Source organism: Polyodon spathula, chromosome 17 (genome assembly GCF_017654505.1).
Source record: "Polyodon spathula isolate WHYD16114869_AA chromosome 17, ASM1765450v1, whole genome shotgun sequence".
NCBI classification, from domain to species: Eukaryota; Metazoa; Chordata; class Actinopteri; order Acipenseriformes; family Polyodontidae; genus Polyodon; species Polyodon spathula.
Genome location: NC_054550.1, coordinates 529,540 through 551,945, shown reverse-complemented (window position 1 = coordinate 551,945; position 22,406 = coordinate 529,540). Strand labels below are relative to the sequence as shown.

The 22,406-nt window shown below is 36.1% G+C and overlaps 1 protein-coding gene across 2 annotated transcripts; it reads right to left on the bottom strand.

Moving 5' to 3' along the window:
- Window positions 1-4,959: 4,959 nt before the first annotated feature.
- Window positions 4,960-22,109, bottom strand: LOC121329521 (Wilms tumor protein homolog). 2 transcript variants are annotated; one of them, XM_041275117.1, is made up of 9 exons: window positions 21,377-22,109; window positions 17,254-17,376; window positions 16,097-16,199; window positions 12,279-12,359; window positions 9,852-9,951; window positions 8,333-8,483; window positions 7,063-7,152; window positions 6,577-6,669; window positions 4,960-5,893 (listed from the first exon to the last, which is right to left on the bottom strand). In XM_041275117.1, exons 1-9 carry the CDS (start codon window positions 21,747-21,749, stop codon window positions 5,772-5,774), a joined length of 1,236 nt encoding a protein of 411 aa, XP_041131051.1. In that variant the 5' UTR covers window positions 21,750-22,109; the 3' UTR covers window positions 4,960-5,771. The 2 variants fall into 2 exon arrangements, with proteins under 2 accessions (XP_041131051.1, XP_041131052.1); XM_041275118.1 differs by having other exon boundaries at window positions 6,586-6,669.
- Between the last annotated feature and the right edge of the window lie 297 nt (window positions 22,110-22,406).

The window sequence follows — 22,406 nt, the reverse complement described above, 5'->3', positions numbered from 1 at the left end:
TCATAAAGTGTGTCTCTCGAACACATGTCGGTCAAACTAAGCTGGCGTAATTCTTAACTGTGGTTATTTAAAAAGTAACAGCACACAGACTACATTATTCATTTAGGAACGATATCAGTCACTATTTAGAGTCTGACGTATATTCGGAACCATTTAACCCAAATGGTTCACGTCTTGTGCCATGTCCCAGGTGATTAATATATATAATTACTATTGTTCCAGCAGCATTAGGTCTTTTAGCTGTATGAGATGCCACTTACTGGACATGACCCCTCAGACGAGTACTGGCACACACAGCATGTCTCAGCACCAATGATGTGTCACAGACCAGATGAATTATGTCTTACTTTTTCTCAGGAGGTGAAGTCATTGCTTGGTACTCACTGGTAGAACGCTGTAGAAGGCAGATGTAAAGAAACTTTTTGCGATTTTGAAAGTCTTGGCAAATAAGAGTCTTGATGTTATTTTTATACTACTTCTAGGTAGAAGCAAGTCTTTTAAGTCAATGTCAGTTCCTGTGACTGGATAGGAAAGAATGCAGGTCTATTAAGAATTGAGGAGAAAGCACCATTTGGTACCAGGCTGATGAAATTGATGATTACATTTTTTTTTTTTTTGCTGAACAGGTCTACAATAGTACCATGTTCAAACAATTGCAAACTTTTTATGAGCCAGTAGATTTGTTTCAACTTACTATAGTTTAGAAAACATGTGCCAGACCACTACAGGTTTAATGTTGACAGATAGGAATTCCCCTTCTATAATGGAGAACTAAATCATGTAAAACTATTTATACCACATTGATGCATTTCATGTTATCAGAAAGTCTCCCATAAACAGTTGCACCCAGAGAATTTATACTCCAGTGACTGCATAAATGTGGGTTCTGATAATGTGATATTATAGTATCTGTTCTTCAAAAGTTTTCACATCTGCGGCCAAAGTAGATTTCAGATATGCCCATTTTGTTTGGAAGAATTAAACTGTAATTATTTACTGTGTAATTTGTACAATAAGTGCTCTGTAGAAAGGACATTACAAAAAATAATTCACAAAATGAGACCATGTAATATAGATTTGTACCTGTGTGTTGTACCCTAATCTGGGAAAGGCAAAGCTGTTTTGAGTTATCCACACTGAGGTTATTCACTGGTTGGTAATAGAGATCTATCCAGAAATGTTAAGCCGTTGGTTAAGAATGATCTGAATATAATTATGTTTAAATAGAGTACAGTGGAAGGGTTATAGGATTCTTATGCAGTCCTGATGTCAGTCACCTTGTATGGGGGTTAAGTTTTCTGCCACACATCCTAGGTTTTATCACCTTTTTGCTGGGTCCAGAGGTTTGCCGATAACTGCTGTGATTTACGCACACTGACCATCCTCCCAATCATGCTTTCTATCTGGGCTGCTCTTGTCCTTTAATGGCTGTTTGCATCTTTATAGCGCATCCCTGACCACATCTCCACTTCAGCTGATTCATTAACATCCATGACTTGCCCTGTTATCTTAGCAGGGGGCCCAATTCCCACAAATTATCAAGAGGTTTTCGGAAAAAGGAAATGGCAGTTGAATCATACTTTTGTCACTCTTTAGACTCTCTTGGTCAGCAGAGAGTTCAATCTTGATCAAGTGGGGATTACTCACAGGGCATTACAGTTAAGCACTGTTTGTCTTTGGCACTTTGTCAAAGAAACATTTATTGATTAGGACCTTGTTCCCTCTCATTGTTATCGATTCTTAAGTGGGTTTAAATCCCAATATAATCCTGTGGAGGTTACCCCAAGACCAGCTTATCATGCACAGACTGAGCTTCCTTTCTAAATATTTAATTGAAATAGGATTAAGCACTGTCTTGTTTTTCATGAAAGTGGTTTTAAGTAATATCGCTTTATAAATTCTGGTATGCCGTAATTGCACATCTTAACGAGCATGGCTTGTTAAACGTCAGTCCTTGTGCCATATCTGCTTGATAAATGATCCCTCCTTAATACTGTCCCTTAAGAAGAAAACTCAAAGGAAAAAATGTAATTTCATGTTCAGTTTTCTGTACATAGTTTTCCCTTGTGAAGTCAGTCGCTGTGTCTGTTGGATCAAACATCATGTATTTAAGTGCCTCTGATTAGAGCAAAGTGCTTGTTCATACAAAAAAAAGTCTTCTGTAATTGCCATTGCTAGTGCTCATTTATTTGGATTACTTCTCTTTCACTGTCTCTCACATGACTGCAAAAATAAGTGGCTATAGCTAATTAAAGAGTTCCATTGCTCTTACCTGTCATGTGTGCCTTTCTTTCAGGCAGCCTGTAACTGTTGGCATTTCAACTCAGCAGTGTCTTCGGGGTTAAAGCAAGTCACGAGCTGCAAAGCATGTCTCTCATTTGGGGAAGCAGCTGATGGGTTAATGACTGGAAAGAAGGTGTTGAAGGGGTGTGGACAATTTCATTCTCCAGGTGAAACAATCTGCAGTAAGAGATGCAATACTACAGTACCTGAAAGATTTATAACATATTCAAGTGGAAGTGCATGCCATGTAGGTTTCATGGATTGCTATTACCACTTGAAATTCACACTGAGAACAAACAGTGCAGGTTTTTATCACAGGTTTAGCTGTGCAATTACCACTTGGCAATGACTTTAGTATTGCTTCGTGTCGGGGTTCTTCTTCAGGTTAGCACAAATTGTTCTTTTTCTGTATTGATACAAATTGCAAATGACAGATATGTAAGATGATTCATAACATACAAAAAATGTTATCACACCAACTGCGCAATGCTTCAACACCCGCTGATGCCTGTGCTGTTTATATAGCAGAATGCCTTGCTCTAATCAAGATTACCTATGAAGGTGTATGGAATTTGAGTACAAAATATCTTTAGCTGAAGGTCTGTGAGGACCTTTTCCTACTCTGCTTTGCTGTATTAAAAATCTTTTAAATGCTGTTTTTTGTGTGTTTATGAAGAAATTCCTGACATACTAAATCTGCTGTTATTTATATATATATATATATATACACACACACACACACACACACACACACACACACACACACACACACACACACATATATATATATGAACCATAAAATGAAAGGAAATAATTGGTTAAAACACATGTAAACACTACTGGCAAGTATTTATTAATGTAAAAGAATGAAAACAATGTTAAAGGGAGTTGCAGGCCAGCAGAACAAAGAAAACCAAATATGGTCCATGATAACACTGAATGATGAAAATGATGTGAGGCATCAGGGTTAGGGTTAGGGTTAGGGTTAGGGAACTTCAATGCTTCTGTATGTTACTTTGTCACTGGTTTGTTTACACCAGGGCTGGCCTTTGGCCCCAGATGAAGTGTATTAAGCATCTTAGTTTCTGTTGTCACCTTTTACTTATGAAGGCAGTGTTGTATTGGCCCGAGTCTGAGGAATGCCTTTTCAGAATGCTAAATAAACAAATAAATGTACAAATTTATTAGCACATCTTGTTGCTTCTGTTGTTTTGATTTGTTGTGCATATGAAATCAAACCACTGTACCTGAAAATCTTGGAAAATTGTCAAAATAGTCAAATAAGTGATTGTCTGATGTAATTGATGACTTTAATAGGCCACATGTTCAATTAATTTTAAATAGTAAGAGGAAAGTGCACAAACCCTGTTCTGCGTGGTGTGATATGCAAAGTTTGTTTAATAACTGTTTTTTGTACTGTTACATTAGTAACTAGTGACATAGTGTTATCTCCCAGCTGATGGCATTGAGGTTATTCAGACAGGACCCACTTACAGGACTTAGAGAAAATAGATATGCAGAACTAAAATAAGCAAGTGCTGTAAAACATTTTATTTAGAAACCTAACTCGGGTGAACTTGTTTTATAGCTGTGCTCTGTTGTGATTGTTGTCAGGTGAATTAACTGTGGTCAAGCCTGGGGTAGGTTAACTAGTGGTCACTGGTTCTGGGGCTTCATCTCAATTCAGATCCTACTGGAAAAGGCAATGTGGCGTCAGAAACCTGATACTTTGGTTGAGTCAACACAGCTGTTGGTGGCGACAGTTCTCTTTTAAATGGTCTTTAATTCAAACTCAGTGAAAAAAACAAATGCATGATGTTATATTCTTAGTGTTGTCAAAACATTTAGGAGGAACAATTCGGGGGGAATGTGACTCACCAAATAATTATACAGTGGGTTTTTTTGTTTGTTCTTGACAGAGCAATTACTTTATATATATATATATATATATATATATATATATATTACTATATATATATATATCTATATATATATATATATATAGGTTATTAATTCAAGCAAGAAACAGTACATACACATAAAAAAATCAAATAATACAATTCCTTGAGCTATCAAAGTATTCTTTACATTTACACTTGGAAGATATAAGTCTTATTAAGTTAGTTTTTTTAAAAGAAATTTCAAGGAAAACTTGATTAATGAAAACTGTGGACCAGCACTTTAATATCACAGCTAGATAATAGCCACATAGCCAGTGTGACTATTGATACATTACCCTCTAACAGGTACTAGGGCTGCATTGGGACTGTCGGGACCTAGTATTTGTAGGAGGGGATTGTGTACATAGAATACAATTTTCAAATGCTAAAGATGTCTCTGCTGTTAATCTAACATAACAAGATGTGCTGAAAGTCAGAGTATCTTTTTAGCCATGTTGGTATCACGACACTTGTTAAACCTTCTGATCAGTTTAAAATGTCCCAGGTTACAAAAAACAAATATGTAGGTAAAGACAAATAAGATATCATTTTTGCATTACATAGCCTTGATAAAATCTTTTACCAAAGCCAAAGTTTTTTTATTGGACATTTAAATAAGTTATATCATAGATTTAGTCCCGGCTTGATCACAATCAAGCACTGTTAAAATCACTTTTTTTTTTTTTCTGACAAAAATAATAAAAGTAATAATAATAATAATAATAATAATAATAATAATAATAATAATAAGAGATCACAGTTTTTTCGTGGTTTTAATTTGTCAGTGTCTATAACTGGGTTCTAGCCAAGCCTTTGAAATCATTTTCTTGGAAGAGAATTTTGTTTAATTTCACTTGAATTCAAGTGAAGCCAATTAATCCTGCCACTGTGTTCACTTTCCATACAGCTGCTAGTCTTACACCATCTGACCCCCCAAACAGAACCCTAGACTGTGAGTGTGAGGCTCAGGTGGGGCTGTAATAACTGTTGCACAGGAAGTAAATGTGTAATGGCAGGTTTAATTAGCTTTGCCCAATACATTCTGGGAACAGACTCTGCAAATGTTGTTAAGAGGTAAGATATCCATTTGCAGAGTCTGTTTCCAGAATGTATTGGGTGAAGCTAATTAAACCTGCCATTACACATTCACTTCCTGTGCAAAGGTTATTACAGCAACAGTTATTAAAGCCTAAAGGTCCACAATAACCTTTAGGGTCATCGTAAATATGGCCTCATATGGGTTTATGCTGTGCTAAGTCACTGATATAACGATGTGTTATTTAAGAGTGTTACGAGGTTGGCAAGGTACTGTACATAGGGGGAGAATAATGTGGCACACTTTGCATATTACGTATTTCATCCATCCGAAGTCACAGCTGCACTCTGAGTTATGAAAAGCCAGCCTCTCCCCACAACGCCAGGGCAATACATAGGCAAGAGTTTCAAAATCCTTACAGTTGTTAAAAATTTCTTTCTATAATCAGAGTGTTCTAATTTGAATGCAAGTTGTGTCGTTTTATTTAACTGTTATATTTCCTGGCATGGTTTTTAGAGTGCTAACTGGAGCTTGGTTATGTTCCGCTGGTGCATGTTGTGATGGCGCACCAGTTCGTCAGATCTCGCAAACTTCTTCTGACAGCTGGGCCAGCGGCAGTTAAAGGGTTTCTCACCTATTGAGATGAAAGGACATTGGTCTCAATGAGCACAAAACAAGACTTTTTCAGCCTTATTTTTAACAGCTACTTGAAATAATTTAGTAGGTGCCATGGGCCACTTAATGCTGCCTCAGTGAAAGAATCGCTAAATGAATGCTGCAGCTCAGCACTGTTAGTTACAACGATACTCTCAAGCCTCCCTTTGACATTAAACACTTAAGTGTGTTACTTGAGAGCACTGTGTAGCTGTGTGGTCTCTGTGTGTGTCAAATGGCAAATATTGTAGTAAATAAACAAGCAGTAAAACAAGCAATTTTAAGCAGGTGACAATATCTATGGTGTGCGGTTTTTTGAACCCATGGCTTATAGGTTTTTAGTTTTAACAGAATGGCTCAGGACTATTTCAAAACTGTTTTATTATCCATAAAGGGTACAACTTTTTGGGCATTTAGAATTTAGTTCCGATCCACATGTGTCTGTATTATTTAATTCAATATGTTCTGCTGTTATTCAGGACAGCAGTAATCAATAACAGATGTGCTATTCTGGCTCCCATATAATGGAAACAATGTTTTATTTTGTTGGATAGGTTTCTAGTTTTCTTACACCTCTGCCCATGAAACTTTTCACTGCAGATGGTGTTTCCAAATGGTTATTTAATTAGAATTGATAAATGTGAAAAAAAAAAGTATACGCACTTGTTTTACCTGTATGAGTCCTGGTGTGAGTCTTAAGGTGATCAGACCGAGAGAATTTTCTCTGACAGGTTTCACACTGAAATGGTTTTACTCCTACGTAGAGAGAAACAGAAAAAAAAAGATATATGTGTTTGCGGGAAAGCTATGGAAACTGAAAGTGAAAAGAAATGCATGCTTTTAAAATGATAAAGCCAAGCCACTGAAGTAACATTTGTTACCATAATATTGCAACCAAAACTGACATATGCATGCATCGTGCAAGAATAATGAATTGAACTTACTTGATCAATCTATGTATATATATATATATATATATATATATATATATATATATATATATATATACACACACACACACACACACACACACACACACACACACACACACACACACACACACACACAGTAAGAAACACTGACAGCACCATCAGTAAGAGTGCAGCTTAGATCAAAATGCAAAGAGAAGTCTTCTCTAGGCTTTCTTACCTGTATGTCTTCTCTGGTGTCTTTTAAGCTGGTCCGATCGAGAAAATCTCCTTCCACAATCTTTGAAGTCACACTGGTAGGGTTTCTCACCTACAAAGGGCAGATAAAATAGGAATTGATTTGTTCATTTACACAAAAAAACCCCATCCAATTACTGTTTATTCCTTTGACTCATATGCAAAGAATAATATAAGCCATGTGTGATGACAAATTCCAGCAGTACAGCTGTCTGAACAGCTGCATGTTTTTCCTTTTTTTTTTTTGCTTGCTTTAATGATGGCATTTTAAATGCAAGAATGGGACAATTGTTTTAATTACTGCCTTAACATGTAGTCCAATGAATGCTGTATACTGCATCTAATTAAAACTAATACTTTTTTACATTACTGCTTTAAAACTTTATACAGTGTCTTCCTGCTGTCTGCATGTTTTACTACAACTCATCTCGCAGAAACTGACTTCTTAAATAGCCTCTTCAACCCTGGTTTCATTCATCACTTTAACCCTGGTTTCAGGCATCACTTCAACCCTGGTTTCATTCATCACTTCAACCCTGGTTTCATTCATCACTTCAACCCTGGTTTCAGGCATCACTTCAACCCTGGTTTCATTCATCACTTCAACCCTGGTTTCATTCATCACTTCAACCCTGGTTTCATTCATCACTTCAACCCTGGTTTCATTCATCACTTCAAACCTGGTTTCATTCATCACTTCAACCCTGGTTTCAGGCATCACTTCAACCCTGGTTTCATTCATCACTTCAACCCTGGTTTCAGGCATCACTTCAACTCTGGTTTCATTCATCACTTTAACCCTGGTTTCAGGCATCACTTCAACCCTGGTTTCATTCATCACTTCAACCCTGGTTTCATTCATCACTTCAACCCTGGTTTCATTCATCACTTCAACCCTGGTTTCATTCATCACTTTAACCCTGGTTTCAGGCATCACTTCAACCCTGGTTTCATTCATCACTTTAACCCTGGTTTCAGGCATCACTTCAACATCAGTTTTTTTTGTAATTGATTTCACGTAGTTGGTTGAACTTGCCAGCGGTGTTAAAGATGGCCAATTAAACCTTGAACATTAAAACTGTCCTGGGAGTGAAGTGCTTCCGCAGTCAAAGGAGAGCCACAGTCGTCGTTGACTAATTATACACTTGCACACACTTCCATGGTTCTGCTTCCTTTGCATTAGATTGAACCACAGAGGAGACACTAATAACATTCAACCTCAGCGTTATTTTTTCGTCAGAAAACATTCTTACCTGTATGTTTCCTGCTATGCATCTGTAAATGGGACAATTTGAAATATCTCTTGTTGCAGCCAGGATATGCACACATAAACGGCCGTTTTTCATTGGCTTCTGAAGATGACCTCACAATGGCAGGAGTAACTCCTGGCACTCTCCGAACATCCTGTTGGAACATTTGATATGAAAGGGTGAGGCTTTTGATGGTTACCAAACGTGAATGCACACAATGATTTGGATGCAGTTCTTTCAGAAGGCTCTCAGTCAAGGTTATAACGCCAACCAACTCTGAGGCTAGTAAGATTAAATTAAACTGATAAGACCTAAAGGATCAAATGGCCTAGCAGCCACCTAGCCACCTAATAAAACCACAAGGAAAGCCTTCTGAAAAGACCCAGGTCTATATTCATAGTTTATACAGTGGCGGAATACTGCCATTGGTTAAATATTAATACAAAAATAGAACCAAACCTGACATTTTACAAAAATATGCTAAAGAGACCCCCACATGCTGTTAGAATTGTTGGTTTCTGTTTTATTTAAATGACAGCAGCGTTTACATCATCATTTTAGGTGTTGAATCAAAAAGACCCCACAATCTTTGTTTTATGTGTTAGTCTTTCAATATTAATTTAAATCTGTTTTCTTAATTTTTTTAAGTCGTTAGACAGAATCAATTTTACAATCAGATATAACAGAGATTGCTTTTAAAATACCTGTGCAAGAAATTAAAACTAAACATGTGCTTCTAATTAGTACCAGGTTTGTATAATGGGTTTCATTCTTCAGCTGTACAGTTAATGCTGGCTAGAAGTTATTGATATGGAAATGAAAAACCAAGTGAGAAAGCAATAATGCATTTGTATCAGCTGACCTCACAGAGAATCACTCCACCCAAGGTGGGGTAGGTAGGTCCCAGGGTTTACCAAATTAAAATCATCTGTTTCTGTTGTATTGTAAAGCAATAACAGGAACAGCTACAAATAAAAGTATTCTTTTTTTTAAATCTAAACCCTCATTAAAGTTTAACAAAAGTTGTTTTGTTGTTTTCTTTTGTTTTAATGGACATTCTAAAACGTTAGCTTGCGAAGAAATCAGGAGAAAGAAAAGGCTTTGTAAGTTAAAGTATTTCCAAAAGTTCTCTCTGGAATATCTCTGCCTACAGGATGTTGGCGGCTTAATTTAAGTTTTAATGATTTGTTCATTTTTGGCAACGAAAGGGAAATTCTATCTTTATTGCTAACTGGATCTCCAGAAGCATTTCATTCTGAAATCGCTCCACCACTGTTTATGTTTTATATTGTAGCACTTACTTTTGTAACATATTTTCTCATAACTTGATGGAAAACAGTATCTGTAATCTAATAAAAAATATATACTTGGGTTTTGTGTACTTTTTGTATTTATCTTGGAATCACAACACATAACAAAATCCTGGCTGATTCTTTTCACGTTAATAAAATAGATGAAAATGACATTGAAATAAGTCTGTAACCTTTTGTTGAACTCTGAAACACTTATCAGAGGTACTAACCTGGAGGCCTCTGAAGACACCGTGTGTGTGTATTCTGTACTGTGCGCTACAGCTGTACAACAAGGGCCCATTGTGGTCACTTTCATAACCTGTTGTGTGGCTGAAAAGAAAAAGACCATCAGGTTTCTGGGAAACTCAAAAGGCATTTCAGATGTTATACAAACAAGATTTGGGCAAGGGTGAAATTCTCAGCAAACAAGTGCATGTACTCATATGCACAGCCAGGTGTAAACATTTTAAAAAATTGAGACAATTTGAGTGCCAATGAATACATACTTTTACAATGTAGACATATTGGTACCCGATACATTTATGAATACATAATAAGCCTTAAAAAATAACTGATCAATTGCAACCAATGCACTATAAATAAGGAAGCTGAAAATACTGAAATCCTCTGCATGTATCACTCAGTCATCCACTGTGATATAACACTTCAGTTAAACCTTAAATGACCAGCATTAAGAAATACTACAATATGTGATAACTGCTGTACAGGGAGTTTTGTTTCAAGATATCCTAAAAAAGGGTATAAAAAAAATAGGATACAAAAAGGTTTGAGTCAAACAATGCACAATAGAGGCTAAAATACCCCTCTAATGTTTTGTGTAACAGGCACTAGTACTACTAATGATGTACTTGACTTGGCCATTTTAATCTCCATAGTATTCTCAGCAATCATCCTCATATTCCAGACCCTGGGTACCCACCTACAACAGGACCTGGCCTTGCTACAATGACACAAAGCGAGATTTGTGACTCATGCCAAAATGAAATCTGATCGGAATGAAAGCTTGGCCAATCAACATGCAGTGATTATAATGATGTTAATGGTGGCCAACAGCAGCTAACAGAAACAGAAGCAGTATGAGGAAACAGCATGCCAGCAGCACACAACACCACTTAAATGATGCACGACCATCACGTTTTGAAAACATCACTGAAGTGAATGACAGCCATGTGGTTTTAACAAGTGTTGAACGCACATTATTTAGGATACTGCACTCCTTATTAAATAACATCTAAATCTCGACTGTTGTAAATCCAGCCCAGATAATATATTGTACGCTATATACCGCTAGAACTGTTTGTTAATTGCTGTGTGGCATGTGCCCTGTGTCTACTGATAAACTGCTATAAATTCACTTCACACAAAAAACCTATTAGGTGCACTTCTAAAAAAGATAAATGGTCACATTTCTACCTTTGACAGGATTTCAAGTGTGCCTCCAGTTTGACCTCAGATTGACACACAGTTGCTACGCTTGTTATCGTTTTTCTTCTTTTACTTTGCATGGTGAGTGACTACTTTATCAGCAGTGAATGACTCAGATGGTGCTAGTTAACACTTAGACAGCGATGACATCTGGAGAGTTTCTGACACATATTTAGTGGCAGCGAGTCTCAATTAGATTACACACCCTCATAACCAGCTTACTCCAATGATAATTTCCCTTTTTTACTCAGTACGGCACATGTTAATATAACTAAGTCCTCTTTAATACTTTACTTTTATATTTATGTTTTCAAAAGGTTTCCAGCGAAAATACGATCTGAAATTATATTTGCCCTTTGTCTGTGTCAAAGCTGTAAAACTTCCTTCTCCAGTAAGCAGAAAGCAAAGCAACCAAATTAGAAAAACCTGCAAACAGTTCATTCATTCATTCCTTTAAGAGATAAACACCTCAGGTTCATGGCAACTGTGAGCTGATATACTGTAAATTGTAACATTTATCTGGAGAAGACACATACATACTTTGGCTCCTATCCCAAGAAATGAGGCTATGTCTAGAACAGATTTTCCACAGATTCAACTGCTTGGCGAACCCAAAATGTTTTCGATTTAACCACAGATTACTTATTTTGATATCTTTGCTGTTTTCCTTTCGTATTTTAGGCGCCTACAGGTCAAATACTTTATAGAACCATCATGTGTCTGTGCTTAGCTATCTGGACATTTAGAGCGCATGTGAGTTTAGTAATTCCATTGTGTCCTGAGTCTCTTACAGTTCCTTGAGGATGACCTCTTTCTTGCTATTATTATCTTAGACCGTGGTCAAGGCTGATGCTCAGCATTGCTTTGCAGGATACATCCCCCAAGACAGACACAACAGTGTCTAATTGCACACGCTGACAGGCTTTGAAAAACAAATTTGAAAGAGATTGACACCATATGGCAGCAGCACCCGTTATAACAGTGATCAACTGAAGAGCAGATTCATTACAAAAAAGTGAAAGATATCACAAGAAGTCACCTGCTTTTGATTGATTTTCATGTATCTGGACATTTAAGATATACTTTTATAGTATACTTTTGTACTAGGTTTTACAGTACAAACATTAACCAGGTCCCGAGATTGACATTTGGGACTACAGTTATTTCAAATGAAGCATTTAAAAAAGTGTTAAGTATGGTGCTGTGCTCACCTTTTCATTGTAGGTGCCAGTGTGCTAACAGGGTTCCAGCCCATACATTCAAGCTGTGAGGCCATTTGGTATAGGTTGTCACTGTCATAAAAACAAAAGAAAAAACATTAAACATGCTTAATTTAGACTGTAGCATAGGGGAGCATGAGCGAGTTATAATCAAAAAGTGTAATCATAGATCTCAAACAGGCACCATAGGAGAATGTAACAAAAGCCACGTTAAGACTGAAAAATAGCTTGTGAAGGGGAGACATCCTAGGTCCCAAGTAATGAATGCCTGGCAGACAAAAGGAGGAATGTTGCAGAGAAGTGATAAATTATTCTAATCCCACCACTCTCAAAACTAAAATACCAATCTATTATTACTAGTACCAGGACTATCAGTTATGTTGGCATGTGCTACCCATGTCCTAGTGCCAGAGCTAAAGTAACGACCCTCTGAAAACAGGAGTTAGATGCCTCATATAAACAATGCTGGTCAAAGCCATTCACTCTTGGTTCTCAATCTGTAAACGTCAGCAATGCAAATGAACAGAAATAAGCGTATGATATGAATGAAGGGAATGATGCAAACAGACTTTCTTTAGTATCTTTAAACAATTTATTTGAAATAGGTTGTTCCTCATTATGGTTGTATGGTTGTGAGGTGTTAGTTTTTTTTTACAGCTTAAGAAGGTTAATTTAGAGCTATCCTGCATAATAGAGAAAAGTAAAGATAATTGCTTATTTCTGTGATAAACATACACCCACATTGTAGATTTGACTTCTGATGTGTGATCCTGACAATTCTTCACAACATTTTCTAGAATACTGTATTCATTATTTTTGCCGAATTTCAAATGTCAGTTTTAAACACATTGAGGCAAATTCCAGTGTAAGTTTTGAATTTGTGAAGTTTAATTACTTCAGGCTTAAAATATGCTCTTGCTCATTTGTCACTAGCGCTGGACACCATTATCCATTACATTGTCTAACAGCTATGCTTCTGCAATATCCTGCACCTCAAATGAGTTGTTTTTGCAACTCTCCTGCCGTTTCCTGATTCGCAATAGCAGCTCGTGCTGGTCGGTGCCACTGCGCTGTGCAATTCCACAAATTCCTGTTATGCTGCTGTAATTAATTCCTGCAGTTCCCCAATTTCTGCCAGCCTGAAACTTTTTTAATGGCAGGAGATTTTCTCAACTTTATTTCATTTGACACTTAATTTATAAGAGGGGCCACCTCCTCTCTGCTGGTTTATGATCTCTTTAGATTTTTCATCTATCTATCTATCTATCTATCTATCTATCTATCTATCTATCTATCTATCTATCTATCTATCTATCTATCTATCTCTCTCTTTCTCTCTCTCTCTATCTATCTATCTATCTATCTATCTATCTATCTATCTATCTATCTATCTATCTATCTATCTATCTATCTATCGATCTATCTACCTCTTTCTCTCTCTCTATCTATCTATCTATCTCGCTCTCTCTCTCTATCTATCTATCTATCTATCTATCTATCTATCTATCTATCTATCTATCTAAGAACTGTTCCATTCATTTAAATGGGGAACTCTGTACTGAACACTTAATGCTTACTGTTTGTGAGAAATCATTTTCATCAGAGGAACATGTGGCTGAGTCACGGGTTCTTATCAAGAGCGTTTTCTTATTTTGGAATGATTTCCGTGTTCTGCAGCTAAAAAAACAACATGTTGATGACTGCAGTTTTTATTGTTTAATTTTTTACAATAGTGTAATCAGAAATGCAACGTTGTTGTTGCTGGTGTCAGATGTTTGTCATCAAGAACAGTTTTTATTTATGTTTCAAAGAGAGCTAGGCAGTAATTGGAATGAAGAATTTAAAAGGAAATCAGCAGTATATCATGTAGAGTTTATTTTGGCCTGCTGGGTGCTGTTAGACAGCTCTTGACCTCTGTGCAGACATAGCCATATTCAGCAGGCCTACTTCTGTAAGCGATCTTATTTTCTGTCACTGCAACCACAGGTACTAAGACTAACCCTTTACTCACCTATACTGGCACATTTCTTAAAGGCAGAAGTGCTGAGACTACATATCCAGAACAATCTTTCTCACATTTGATGTTATTAATGCCCAGAGTTGCCTGTCACAGCTAATGGTTATACAGATCAACATCTGTCAGTAAAGTATGTATTTTATAGTGCAGGGATAATTACCTTTTTTAACTCAATTAGAAAGCTTTTTTAACCACCATTGTACATTAACACTTTACTAAACAGTAACTACAGTTGAATTCGGGTTCACTGTGTTATAAAGTGTTGGCGTACGACATTCAGCTAAAGTGTGATTGATTTAAACGGTTTACCAGGAAATAAACCAGGCAGAGAAAGGTCTTAATTTAATTGTGATTTAAGTGAGAGATTTAACTTGAATTCCACACCTTGTCTGTCTTGATATGTCCCCCTTCCTCCCTGTAATATCTCACCACCCACTTCCTTGAGGTCATCCCACAGTGGCTTTTCAAGCAAGCCTCTCCCTCATTTTTGTCTGTTGGCCTGCATTAATCTCTTCTAAATTATGCCATTGTCACCCATTCGAAAAGAAGCTTGTGCTTTTGATGACCTGTAGAGTTTGTTTTTTGTGTGTTTCTGTTACTAAGCAACCATATCTGAAAGATATGGGTCTTCAACCTCGGTCAAAAAATGGTTATGACTTATTTAGAGTTGCTTTATTAATACAGATGTTATCACGGAAGGTGATAGTTTAGGGTAATATCATTTTTGTACAGGTCTTAAGGGTATAACATATTTACTGAACACTACTGGACTACCTTTGCTCCAAATCTCGGTGAATGTTTTTTTTAAAATTGGGTAGAATTATTTAATGAAAAAAAAACAGGTGAAATTTATTATATATATATATATATATATATATATATATATATATATATATATATATATATATATATAATTTAGAAAGAAATAAACAAATGCTTGAGCGCAAAGTCTGGACAACAAAGTTGTCGTCAACAGTTTAAATCTCCAACGCATGTATATTTCCACACATTGGGGAAGCAAACTTTTGATGACATCTATCTCTCTCTCTCTCCTCTCTCTCTCTCTCCCCTCTCTCTCTCTCTCTCTCTCTCTCTCTCTCTCTCTCTCTCTCTCTCTCACACACACACACACACATTAATACACTCGCGCACACACACACACATGCGCACACACACACACACACTGTATATGGAGGCATTTCTCCATTCCAATCAAGTTTTTTTTTTGTACTGGAGTTGCAAGTATAATTCCACACAGAACATGCAGAAAACTAAACAACTTTCCTCCAAAGAGAAACAGTCGACTGTTACATCAAAATGCTTGTGGCTTAAACAACACTCATAAAATGAATAACTGGGCAGAAAAGTCTGCAAAAAAATCAAAAACCTTCAAGCTATATTGCTGTATTTTAGAAAAATCTAAATATCTAAATCAGCTTACCGTCATTGCGCCATTTCTGAATGCATTTGAATCAAAGACAACTGTGCATGCGTTTATTCATATAATGTATGTGCCTATTCAGGGAGTTTTTGGGTTTAACATTGGGGGGAGAAATCGGGTTAAATTGGGTAAAACCCAAAAATCATACGCCCTAGGTACAAGTAGATAGTTAACTCTCAACATGGCATAACTGTGAATAAACTGATATGGCTTGCAAACTAAATGGATTTAAAAAAAAATAAATAAAAAAAAAATCACAAATAGATGGATATAATATAACAAAGAGAATAAACAGAAAAAAGGTATGTAAGCCGCAGTCTCTGGCACAGCATAGCCCGCTGTTCAAGTTACCTGTTGTATGGGTTTCTCAGTAGCATGGCCTGGCTCCCTGCACAGCTGTCTGTTGGGGTGTGGCAGCCATATACTGGAGGAGGCATGGAGTACTGCTGGTCTCCTGGAGAGAAACAGAGCTGCTGATTATCAACACACCCCTTCACGATGCTCTGCCTTCTGGAGGAATCAGCTCTATTAATGGCTTGCTTCCTTGTGGGGAACAAGATTTATCTGGCCTTTGTTCTTTCAGATTATTTCTATAATTTCTTAGAAAACTAAAAAAAAAAATACAATATATAATGTATATACATTATATTATACATTATATATAAAATACATTATATTCTTACAATATCCTAAGAATGTAATGCCTAAGAATGTAATGCTGAAAAAAGGTTTATTCACATCACATGCAGTTCATTTAATCAACAGATTATTTTTATTTTTAAATAATGCCCAATTTTCCTATGGTCACCCTTGTCTGAAAGTAATTTCATGGACATAAAGGTATTAATCAGGGTAGTAATATGAACAGGATAAACATGCATTGAAGAGAGAAGTGCTGAGATTCATTCTGCTGATGATTTAAAAAAAAAATTCCCCTGGAATCTAATTGTTAATTGTTTATGTTAACCCATTTTCTAAACAGTACAAAAAAACAAAAACAAAATCTATAAATGTATTTTTTGTATATAAGTAAAACCAGTCTTTCATTTGCAATGTTTAAAATCATTTTATTGCAATGCGCTTACATGTAACCCTGCCTCCACACTTTAGCACGCCCTCCCTCAGAAATACAAGTGATATCTGGTTTTCGTTTCCTACAGATTTTGTGAATGAGTCCCAGGGTGTTTTTAAACATTCCGAAATCCGCTTTGCTCAAGTTGTTATTTTTTAGAGACACATATATTTCTCTCTAACACAATTAACAACAAAATGTTATTCTGGTTCACTGTGTTTTAAAAACTCTGCCACTGCAATTTGTAGACGGAGACCTTTCTTGAACTTGTATCAATCTTCTGTTCCACTTATACATGAGGTCTAGCTCCAGCAGCACGCTATCAGACCTGGGTTAGCAGGCTGTAGCATTTGATTTTTATATTTGATGTATATATATATAAATAAATTGTAAATTGTAATACACACAGAGCTTTATCCAGTTGGATCATTCATACCTATTGTTGGTTGTTGGTTCATTGGGTCTTCGTGTTTGAAGGAATGGTTGGAGAACTGTGATGTGTGATGAGAGGGAGTGTGTCCATAGTTAGCAGTCCCTTCAAAACCAACTGTGCTGTACCCTAAAAGAAAAGAAGAATTGCATAAAGTGGATGAATGCATTGCTACGTCAGTTACTGCTGTGTGTAAGAATAGGGATGGCATAGGAACGCTGGTGATAATTGAAAGTTCTTTGTTTATCATTGTAAACCTATATGGAAAGACTGATAATTTAGCAAACTTAAAAGCGATTTCAGGTTTAATTTATACATTAGAACACTGAAATATCAACCAGGTTACTTTATTTCAATCTGTTCACTTTTAACATTCTCAGCATATTCGTTATATTATAACAATTGACACCGGTGAAAGAAATATAAAGCCTGTGTAATATTATTTATGTTAAAAGCTGAAAACGCTAAAGGAACTCTGAAGACAAGAGCAAGAATACGCAAATGTTTCTTAAATAAGATTATTGTACTATATTTTAAAATTAGTATGTATTTATTTTTATTTTTTTAAATGTTAATAAAACCTCATTTTAATAAACTCATTAGAATGAAATGACAAACCTTAGAAAGAAGGGACAATTATTTTTAAGCAGTCATAAAAAGGATGCTTTTCTTTATTCATAACGTATCATTTTATGTGTGACGCGGCCCATCTGTTCATCATTTTACCATAGGCCTACTAATAACTAAAATCTGAAGAGTCTAGGTTAAACTAAAACTAATAGCACCTCCCACCATAGAGAGAAAATTGCTTTCAGCAAAAACAAACAAGCTATAGAATATAAGAAAGGTGCCACAAGAGTGGAGTGAGTGATGTCTTCTCCCGACCCCAGTGTGACTCTTAATCGTAAATCAGGTGTTTCAACACCAGCTTCATTAATGACATGGGACCACTTTCACAACAGCTTCAGCACAAAACTAATTAAAAGGTCGTATTTTTCTTATGTGGGTTATTGACTCATGAACATCTGATCGTTATCAATGAAAATTAGCTGATTAGATGCTTTTTGTAGCTGTTTACCCACAATAGAAGAGGTTTTACAATGTGTAATAAGATATTAATATGGTAAACGTTCAGACTGGTACAGATTGACTGGTAATAGCTGGCTTGGTGCACTGAAGATATAAAACGGAGTAATACTTCCTTGATGTTTGTCAGCATGTTTTAGCATTTATCAAAGCTTGATTTTTTGTGGTAAATATTTAGTTCATAATTTAGTTCAGATTCTTTCCTAAATAGAATGGAATTTATAACTGTGTTTAACAAAATGTTTATTAAGCAGCTGTTAAATTCCTGATAAATCCCATCATATAGCCGCACAGAGGTCTAACAGGAAAAGGACTAAATAAAGCGCTTAATCATTTCCATTGTGGTGTGCATGGATATTTTCAATGCAGTACAATTAAAGCATATCAATAAAGACTTGCTATTTTCAAATCAGGTGACTGTGAAGCAGTTTCTACCATGATCTCTTTTGGAGCTGTATATTTTATTGTGGTATCTCAACCATCCGGTTGAACTCAGAGAAGCCTTAATTTATTTCACAGCTGTTTCTGTCTTCTATTATCTAGGACTGTAACTCATGAAATAATAGTTGCTTTTCTTTAGTAAGATTTTGTTCCAGCAACATCTAATATACTTTAAACCAATTCTATATTCTTGGACTGAAACAGATATTTGGTGACCTTCAAAACAATACTCCAGGCAAACTGATCTTTGGCTCAGTTTTCCGGTGTTGTCTGACCCGAACCTTAGGAATGTGATAAGAAGATTGGAGCTCTGCACACATCTTTTGATAGCAAGGTCTCTTTAATTAGGACCTTATCAAAGACAAGACTGATTAAAATGTGCTGAAAATAATTGAAAGTTGCACATCTGCTTGTACACTGAGATCTTCAGAAAGAATCTGCTTACGAGGAGGACCCAGCTGGGTGGAAGAGCAGACAGGGATGACAAGAAAAATGGACAAAGTTCAGAAAGTTTTATTTTCCAAGACTTGGCAAAACTAAACCTCAAGCCAAGGTAACATCTTTCCCACAGTCAGAAAGCTTTTTAGTGAAACCAGTCTTAACTACAGCTCAAAGGAAACATCGCTTTCAGAGCTGAAATTCTCCTTCGTGACCCAATGGAAGCAACAATGTCTTCATTTATTCATTTTTGAGACAGTGCGGTTTCCACCCAGTGTTTCCCTTTAGTAAATAAAACCTGTTATTTTTTTATTAACATGAACACAGTTTTTTTTTTTTTTTGGTTTTGTTTTTTTTTCAAATAATAGCATTTTATTACAACATACCCATTTTATGTCTAGAATATATTGTATTGTAGCCTTTGAGGAAAGTTTAATGCTGAACCACACTGAGGAGACTGGCTTTAATCTATGGTGACATGCGACTGAAAGAATAGGAGAGAGATAATAACAACAAACTGTGTGGTGAATCCTTTTTAATGGGAAACATAGAATAATGTCATTAGGTGATCCTCTCTGATAGTAGTTAATGGGTGGCTGCTGGTTTTATCTTCCACGCAATGTGTGATGTATCTGGGTCAAGATGTACTATTAATAAAGAGCTGTGTTTATTTCATATTTCAATGAACCATGAACTAGTAGTTCTACATTCAGATCTATTCCCACCTTCTAAAAAAAAATTGATGAATTTCAAATTGAGATTTAAGCGTGTATTTATTAATTTTTTTACAGATTAGTGTTTTATTATTATTTCACAACAAATTCATTTTAAAATATGACATCTAAAAAAAAATGTTTTATTTTATGTTATGCTATTGCTGATGCCTTTGTTAAAAAAACAAAACTATGAATGTCTGCACTAGTAATTTGAAGGTATGGTCCCGTTAAAACAATAATAAGTTGGTATATTTTTTTAACATTTTTAGATTGATATCATTCCGCAATGAAAAATGAAGGTATTTTGACAAATTGAATCTTTATTATATTTTTTAATGTAAAAATATTTTGCATACAAAGACTTTGTTTTCAATAAAAAAAGTTAAACAAAACTCAATCGCACAAATGCAATTTACTGTACATACCAACATTACAGTACATGCCATTAACTGTGCTTCTTTCCAATAAATCATTTTTTTTTTAATTTTCATGCAGTTCCGTAACTAGCACTGCAGAGAACTATTCCCTTAATCACTTTTGTGCTTACAATTCAATTAGAACACTTGGACATTTTGAAGTAGCTTGCCAACAAAGGAAAAAATACATAGCAGTACAAGTATTTGAATCCTCATGTAATACAACAATTATGGGTTTATTTTAAACAACCTTATTAAACTTATGTTAATCATTTTAAAACAAAAATGAAACGGACAGTATATTGTCTTATTCAGGGGAGAGTAAAATGTATTCCCAGCCACCCACCCACAATATAAGTACATAAGTAAACCATAGTTTGATTAAGATTGTCAAGCGGTTATTTAATGGTGGCTGACCCAGGTGCAAAACACCTCTTCATTGTTTCATTTTCACCTTTAACGTAAATGGCATAACCATCACATAGCCAAATAAAACTAAATTCCAGTTACTCTCTATATTGTATTGAGAAAAATAAAAGGATGAAATTAAAGACAAAATTGGAGTTCAGCTGACTTTTGAACCGAGAAGTTCACCGTTTTAAAGTCTTTCCAAGACAAAGAAGGAGAGGTGATATATTTTATTGGACTAACGCAACAATAATTAATCACATAATTAGTGTTTAGTTAGTCCAATAGAAGGTGTCCTAACTTATTGTTATAACTTTTGGAAAATAAAAAGTATTTTGTGGCTTTAAGTAGACTTGTTTTGTCAAACATTTTTCATAACAAATAATGTTAATAATTACAATATTAGAAATCGCAAAAATAATTCTTTATCAGTGGGGTAGAATATTAATATTCTGATTAATAGCTAAAGATATGCTAAACATATTGAAAGTAACAGGAAATAATTGTCTCCAGAAATGTTAATGAAAATACTTTCTAAACATAAAAAAGTTCTCTAGCCAAACAAAACCACTTGGTAACACTGCACAGAATCTTGGTAGGGGAAACATTATAACAATGTCTTACCCTGGTTCCTGGAAGCTGGTTGTGTTTCCATGCAGTTTGCCAGGTAGGGGCCATTTGAGAACATCCTTGCCTGGCTGGGAGGTGGTTGATTTGGTGGTGGAGCCCCAAAGGACCCATACCTACAAGCTCCAGTGCCACTGAATTGACCAGAAAAGTGAACCGTGAAAGCACTGAGTCCGCAGTGATCATCGTGGGGGTCAGCGGAGTTCCAGTTGGGCTCTTGCTTGATAAAGGAGCTGTAAGGGGCACCTGGGTGGAAGTCTAAGACTGGAGCCCATTGAGCAGGATTACTGACCGGCAAGGTGCAGCTGCCATTGCCCGCAGGGAGAGACACTGGCAGCATAGCATTGAGATCCCGCACATCCGAACCCATGAGATCCAGAGCTGCCTCCTTTCAAAACCTTTAAAATAATAAGAAAAGCAAGAGAGATAATAACTGGAGGTTCTTAAGCACTAAACACTGTTTAATTTTTTTCCCAAAACAATCCTTTGCCCGATATATTGGATTAAACACAGTGCTTGCTGGATTTATTTGTGTCTTTTCCAGTTAAAAAAGATGCTACCCAACAGGGTCAGAGTCCATGTAGCCTGAATTGCTTTGGTCCTTAAACACCCGTGTCCTTGATTACTGCTTGAGGCTGTCAATTAGAAGTCAATGGGGAGAGTGTGAGGGAGTCTTTAAGTGTGGGAGCTGTCTGGGACTCCTTTGCTCATGTGTCTGTTTGCATTGGAGTTTCTGAAGCTCAAATAGAGCTTGGCTCAGGAGTGGGAGGAGTTAGGAGTGATGATGATGAGCACTCTGCTCTATTCTGTGACCAGTCTTACCAGGGTTTTATCTGTGCTGAACAAAGGGCAAAACAAGGGGCAAAACAAGGGGGGGGGGGGGGGGGGGATAGTTCATGCCCAACATTTGTATTTTCTCACTTAGCTCCAGTACAACCCCAGGCTGCTTTTAAATTGATTGTACTTTAGGACACTGTAGATTCTTAGTAAAAAGACAAAAACAAAAGCTACTACTCTAAATAGGATT